The 7,910-nt window shown below is 43.0% G+C and overlaps 1 protein-coding gene across 1 annotated transcript; it reads left to right on the forward strand.

Annotated features, from left to right (window-relative positions):
• Nucleotides 1-3,312: 3,312 nt before the first annotated feature.
• Nucleotides 3,313-5,434, forward strand: foxe1 (forkhead box E1). The gene has a single exon (XM_017718634.1). It carries the CDS (start codon nt 3,659-3,661, stop codon nt 4,712-4,714), a length of 1,056 nt encoding a protein of 351 aa, XP_017574123.1. The 5' UTR covers nt 3,313-3,658; the 3' UTR covers nt 4,715-5,434.
• Nucleotides 5,435-7,910: the final 2,476 nt, after the last annotated feature.

Below are 7,910 nucleotides of genomic sequence, written 5' to 3' on the forward strand. Positions count from 1 at the left end.
TCATGACAGACACACCAACAGAAACGCCACTGAAAACCAAACGGAAAAGAGAAAAGTAGCCGCACTGATGAAGCTGAAGGCTTTGTGGAATGAGAGCAGGTTCAGCAGATGCCATGGGCCTCTTTTCACAGGTCTCTGAGCTCCTGGGGGCTGAATGGAGGTGAAGCTGTTCCTCTGCTTATCAGAACATCAGCTGTCAGCGGTGGGCATTTTTGGACAATCGGCCTGATTCAGCTCAGAGTGAGCGGTTTCCTGCCTGTGTGGGTGAGAAACGTGGCGCTGGTCCAGGATACAGTCCAGCCTGAAGATCCAGCCTGTCAACACACTGCTGTTAGCTAAAGCTTCTTACACACTCTTACACACTCGCTCTCAGCCTGCCCAGCAAGGCCTACTCCATTACCCTCCAGAGCGCCCCCCCCCCCACACACACACACACACACACACACACTCTCAATCTCGAGTGGCTACGGCTCAGTGTTTGCTCAAAAGCTCCTCATCCTACAGCCTCTGGAGAGGAATTCCACTGACCGCCACGGCCTGAATCACAGCATTAAAGAGAGCCCACACCAAACCGCAGACTGAAGCCTGAACCGACGGACAGCTTTCCAGATCTGGCGAAGGATTTACTGGACCTGAGCAAATGTTCATTTTTACAAGATTAGTTCCCTAAAAAATGCCACACACAGATTTCCTCTTTACCCTACAGGTAATCAATGAGCCAAGACTTCAAAGTGGATGTTTTCAGCTGTGCTCCACACTTTGGTTCATGTTTACAGGTAACAATGTGTCCTCCAGTGTCAGAAACCATGCAAGCATGTCTATTTGAAATACCGAAGAACTCCACACGTTCTGAGGCGAGTGTGTGTGGATTCAGACTCTCAGAACACACTCCTGCGCGGTTAACGCACAACCACTGTAGATTTGCCCAATTAAGCACATTGGGGGAAAAACTAAATTTGGCCTGTGCAAAAGTTATGGTGCATTTAATGATCTGTTTTTTTACATGGTAATTTCTAGAAATTGTGCATTAATATTTCTATACAGATGCCATATCTTGGGCTGTTTCCTGAGGAGCAGGTGTTAAGAATCAACAAAACGTGTTACAGTATTATGTACAGTATGCACAATGTATGTTTTTCAGTCTCAGACTGAACACATAAGCAAATCTATTTGAGATTATTCAACAGCTCCACACAGTTTGAGGCAAGTGTGCAATGATTTCAGACATGCAAGTAGCACGAGGCTACTACATACAAGGAGGAGGACAACCCAGTCGGCAGCACGCGATCAGCTTTTCCACACTGAATTCAAGCCAGAATACATCAGAATCCCTCCGATTAGCAGAAATACAGCAGTAAATGGGTCAATTAAACGTGAATTTATTTAAAAACAAAACCTAAATGCCTGGGTATCCGAGTTGCAGGGACAGAAGTGCACGTCTCTCTCTTTTACTCTCTAGCTGCCCTTTGTTCTGTCGTCGTCGTTGTTTCACGCTTGTGCTTGTCTGTGTTGTGAGCAGAGCTCAAATTTGAAGGAAATACAAGGAGAAACCACCCACCAGTTTTTTAAAATCCTCTGTAAAACATTCCCTTTTCCTCCCATCGGCACTAATGTCCTCATCCCATCTGAAATGTTTATTATCCATATTCTATGTTTTCCAATACCACTAATGTTTCAATTCTATCCCTATTTAAAATTTACGCACCAAGTTGTCTGATGAATGATGTTGTCATGAAAACTGACGTAAATACACTGTAACACTGTCAAAAGCTGTTTATATTCAATTAGATGCAGCTCACAATCCAATCAGTTCTATTCTATGCCAGACCTATAAAATAAAAGGTCTGATTATTGCTGTACGGGCAATTTATTTTAAAGAAAGTTGTAGGTTTAGTCTTTCTTCTTTTGCAGTGAATGTGACAGTCGGGAACAAATGTTTTGGTCATCAGATCCAGATCAGATCTTCACCTCTATCTGTGCCGAGATATCCCACAATTAATCTAGAATCTCCCTGATTTGCATGCTGTTAAAACAGAAGGCCGTGTGTCGTGCAGTCGACGTTCACGCATTTACATCCTACCACACAGCTGCAACCACCAGACACGGCACAGAGAAACACCAGGGCGCTACAAAACAGACAAAACAAGCTGGACTTTCACACTCCCTCTAAACACGGCCATTAGCCCTAAAGACACAACAAACCTGCTGTGTTTTCGGACAAAAATAAACCGTGTTGCCCACAAAATGGAAGCAGGGAAAAAACCAGTCACAGTTATGCAGTTACGCCGTATCAGATTACTAAAGACAGAAGGACAGAAAAAAGCATAAGCGCAAGAAATGATAGGGCAGGCTTGGGTGCCATTCCAATATTGACAAAAACAAGGTTTAAAAAAAACTTTTAAAAAAGCTTTACTAGAAATGTTTAATAAAACAAGTCATTTTTTACATTTTCCCCCCAAAAAAATAATTTTAATGAATTAATTAATGTCTGTTTAAGATCAGTACCAAAGTGAATCCTAATAAAAACACAGACCTTGAGGTGCCTGAAATTCAATCTGTTACTCAAATATGACCAAACTGACTTTCTCCCACAAGCGTGGTTTTACACACTAAACGTGATTCACCAATAAAGACCAACCGGCCTCAAAAACAAGGTGACTAACGGACTAACAGAGGCAGACTGCAGTATAAGTGACTGTGCAGTCAGATACTGTTGTACACATCTGGCTGATTTTCTAAGTAAAAATAAATTCACATTATCCACAAAACTTTACATGCAGAACTTAACGTATTAAAAATGTGCCCTAATTGTGCCATGTGTTTATTTTCTCTTCAACAAAACAAACCAACAAAGCATAATTCCACCAGTGGCACCCGGACTTTTGCGTACAGCTGCAAGCGGCTCAGTGCAAAAACCTGATTTCAGAGGATTTTACTCCGTGATCTTTCTCAGAGTACAGACCTGTCGGAGAACACGCCGCTGAAACCGAGTTCTCTGGGGGATTAAGTATGTCAAAGTTGGCACACGTCAAAAATAAAGTGTCTGGCACTGAAATATACTATAATATAAAATACTATAATATAAAATACTATAATATAACTGCCAATTTTTCTACATTTTTAGCAGCCATGTCACAAATACTGAAATATTTTATCATATTATATATGTTTACATTTTTAAAAAGTGAACTAACTAACCTCTAGATCTGCAACAGGCTGTCACATGATGAGGAGCATGAGGAGGCGTGGCCAAATGCTGGCTAGGTGCTTTAGTGTGCAGGTAAGACGCTTCTGTCACTCACTGCAGCTCAGTCAACCCTCAAAGCCAGGCAGGTCCTAAGCCTCGGAAAAAATGCTGTTTACATGAACGTCTTCACGTTGTGGATTTTGCTCGGGGGCTATTGGATTTGACAGGAGCACAGGAGCACTACAGGTTATGGACATTACAGAGCAATCCAACTTGAATTTCTGAATGAGTATCATATGTTCAGGTACCATGGCTGCTATTCATCTCAAATATTTGCTGCTCCCCAACCGGGCAGAAACTTGCTGCTCCTGATCTGTAGAAAGCGAAACTCAGCTGTCACTTTTGCTAAAAACAGAGGTACTGGATAGCAGACACACCTTTGTGGCAGTATTTGTTATATAAAACAGAAAGATGCCTGTGGTTAAGGTGGAGAAAGAATCTCTGTCAAATGACCCTAAAACAGCTCTCCCAGCATCTGACCCTCAGACAGCCGACCCCCCCAGAGGTCGGAGGAGGAAGAGGCCCTTGCAGAGGGGCAAGCCTCCTTACAGCTACATCGCCCTCATCTCTATGGCTATTGCAAATTCCCCAGACCGCAAACTGACCCTGGGCGGCATCTACAAGTTTATCACGGAGCGGTTCCCCTTCTACCGGGACAACTCCAAGAAGTGGCAGAACTCCATCCGCCACAACTTGACGCTCAACGACTGCTTCGTGAAGATACCTCGGGAACCCGGGAGGCCGGGAAAAGGCAACTACTGGGCTCTAGACCCCAATGCAGAGGACATGTTTGAAAGCGGAAGCTTCCTAAGACGGCGTAAGCGGTTCAAGCGCTGCGATTTCACCACTTATTCCTCCTACGTTCATGACTCACCTGTATATTCGCAAGTCCAGATAACTTGTCCCACGTACGCCGGGTCCATCTACCCAGGCAATCCATATGGGGCGCAGCTTTCTTCACCCTACTACCCTCCTTCTTCTTGCACCTTTGGCTCAGCCCAGTCTAGGGTCTTCAGCATCAACACCCTCATCGGATCCCATGGTGGTCTGGCCCAAAGTCCAGAGATTCCGAGTCAGCAGTCTTGCCGAAGTTTCAGCCCCAACAACGGCAGTCCAGGGTTTCAAGTCCAGCCGTGCAATGGATCCGCAGTGCTTTCACGCCGGTCCACTTCCTCAGGTCACACAGGGTTCACGTACCCCAATCCTGGGTCTCACGGATACACCCAAGCTCAGGGACCGTATGTCCAGAGCAGTGGCCAAGGATACGGTCCCACTGGACGACTAGGGGTCACTGGGTCACCCCCAATGTCTGGAGATGCTGTCAGTGACCCATATGGTAGAACATCCCCTGGACAGCTTGGATCTTTTGGCCAATACAATAACACCTGCGTGTCAGGCAGCTCGGGAGGATACATGAGACACCCGACTTACCCACCAAGCATGGACAGGTTTGTGTCTGCAATTTAAAATCATGCTGAACTGTGAAGGTGCTAATAAAACACTGCTGCCTGTGATGGTACTGTGACGCCCCATGTGGTTACAAACATGATTAAAAGGACATACAACATGGTTATTCATGTAAAACAATGGACAATAACGACCATTCCTGAGGCGATGGAAATGATATTTTACTGCATGTGGCAAAGCCCTGCATGTGTGAATAACGCAATCTAAAGAATTATTTAAGAACCTCATTTTGCACCACAAACTGTTACTTCTGTGAGATCATGAAAATCAATAGACTTCTTTCTTTAACCGCAGTTAAAGAATTGCTTAAGCACGTTTTGCAGCATGGTTACTTTTGTTTAGTGATTAACGATGTTCTCAGTTGACCGTTCCTGAGGGGGTGGATGTAAACTTTTGCACCACGAAGCAAAATGCAATTTTACAATATCTCAGGTCAAGTGAACTTTTGAAATATGAAACATCCATCATAACACCTCACTCACGTACTCTGAAAATTAGCTTTTGATCATATTTTCTAGCCCGAGCCTGGAAACAGAAAGGGCGCTGGAAGAACACAAAGCTCATGTTGATTATGGAAATGAGAACAAGACACTTTAGATGTCGCTGTTTTTGATCTGCATGTTGCTGTTGTGAAATGTGTTCAGGTGTGTTTCTGTACAGTCACTGTTTTGTTGCTTTCTACAAAAAGAAACCATTTTCACGGCTGATTATTATTGTGTATTATTTTGTACAGCGTTTTTTGTCTAAGGTTTTGTGGGAAACCCTCAGGATGTTAGGAGTGAAATGCAAAAGCGTCATTTGAGGAAAGCCTTCGAAATCACAGCAAGTGGGGGTCAAATCACACAGGAGCATCATACTAAATCCTCTGGCTAAATCAGAATCAGAATCCTTTATTGATCCCAGAGGGAAACTGCAGTTGTTACAGTTGCAGCCGTTTATGTAAAAGAATAAACACATTAATAATTTAAAACAAAGAGAAATTTGCAATATGTACACGAGATTTAAGTTCTTATGAATGCAGTAAAGTGGCGGTGACATAATACACATGAAACATCAGGTATAAAGCAGTTCAAATGATTTAAACCGTCATATTTCTGGTTTTACATGAGCGATACTATCTAGCGAGACACACCACAGACTACCAATGGAAAACATTAAGACGCATCAAAAATGCCTCCAAGGCAAAAACCTGCGAAAGCTCTAGACGGACAGACATTGCAAGAAAACCCACACACAATGGAAAGTAGAGCTCCTTTCACTCGGCTTCACTGTTCAGTCTTGGAAACCTCTCAGCTCAGTTGGATCTGAAGTGTTTCTTACACAACTCAGTGACCACGTCTCACTCAGCTGCCACAGAACTTGGAGACAAAGCTCTCCTGGAAAATGTCAAGACTGGAAATCTTTTAAACCAATAATGTAATACACCTATACATCATGCCTTAAACATTTCCTATACTGGAAACATAAATTAGCCTGACTACATGTTTATTGTTTAATCACACACACACACACACACACACACACACACACACACACACACACACACACACACACTGCATGGATGACCGGAAACACTACTACAAAAGTTTTATCTGAGATCATGTAACTTTTTACACTAGATGCAGTTTTATGTTCCCCGTGATGTAGCACACTGTACACGTTTCTACTGCACATAAAACATACAGGTATGTAAAGGTAACCACTACACACAACTGGGATCGAGAGGTCGGGGCTCATTTTAGTTTTTCAACACACACCGAGTTTGTGAGACACTCAAAAAAGACAAAAGAAACCCAAAACATCCCATTCCATGCTTGTTGAAGTGATTCCTCATATTTGTTGCTGTCAGTTCTGACAGATGAGTTCAGCTTAAACATACACTGTGCAAATTAACTGACGTCTCGGATTCAACCAGATACATGCGTCGGTTTTTGAGACCGGGGTGATGAAAAAGGCGTAAACAAAGAACACGGACTAAATATGACCAATATAACAGTTGGCTGATCATTTCAACTGAACCCGCTGCTTGTATTGGTAACAATATAATGGGCTGATAATTACCATCATTAATAAGTATCAAAAACGTGTCAAATATATCCAGATCTCACCTTTACCACGAGCTACAAACAAGTTTCTACTTATTAGATGAAATATGAGAAATAAGTGGTGGTTAACGGCAACTAAAGTCTGAGCAGCTCCATCCTCAGTGCTACAACACTTGAGTTTAAAAAGTGTGACCAATATATCAGCCAGTAAAGCACAAGTTTAAAACTACTGGAGTATAACATCTAAATCTAAAATAAAAACAAAATTCCATCAGCTAAAATCAGTCAACTGAAACTGTAACTGCTTAAAATTTCTGTAACTGGTGTCGGTTACAAAGATTTTCACAGTGAGCCGCAGTCACGGGATCCGAATAAGCGGAGAGCGAGGCCGGAGGCTTTAACAGAGACGGCTGAGGACTACACACCTCACAGCAAAAGAAAGGAGAGATCGTGGCAGCTGACACGGTGAGCACCAGCAGACACGGTGAGCACCAGCAGCAGTATTATCCACTAGTGAGCGTCACACCGGGTGACTCCGCGGAACAACTCAGCCCAACGTTCCACACATTTTGTCACCTATAAACGACTTTATATACTGATGAACTGAAAGAAGTATTCAGCTTTGGGTTATGATTCCTTTAAATATTCTATTTTATTCCTATCAAAGCAAAAGGTTTGGTCTGGGGCTCTTATGATGTTATTGATTTAGAATGCAGAAGAAAAGTTCATCATTAATAAAGACATGGTGGCTTGAATGGGCACACGTACAAAAGCTGGACTAGAACTTTTTGGGAAATCATCCAGCTGAAAAATGGCAAAACAGCTGCTGACCTATTGAGCTCCTGCAAAGCTATGAGGTGGAAAAACCACTGAAAAGCTTTTTGCACATGAACAAGGAGAAGCAGGAGCGAGGGAATGGGGTCCTGGTTTGCTTGCTTTTATTCAATGCTCGACAGACGTCTCGACTTGTTTTGACACAAAAACTTGAGTGATTTGAAAACGCATCTTGTGTTATAAAAAACTAGGAGAAACCCATTTTCCACGACATCTTAACATCAAAAACAATCACGCCAGTTGCCCGAAAACACGCCCGCAGTGCTGAAGAGCATCACAGACTACTGAACATCTGCAGTTACAGTGTTTGACGACGT

This window comes from Pygocentrus nattereri, chromosome 5 (genome assembly GCF_015220715.1).
Source record: "Pygocentrus nattereri isolate fPygNat1 chromosome 5, fPygNat1.pri, whole genome shotgun sequence".
NCBI lineage: Eukaryota > Metazoa > Chordata > Actinopteri > Characiformes > Serrasalmidae > Pygocentrus > Pygocentrus nattereri.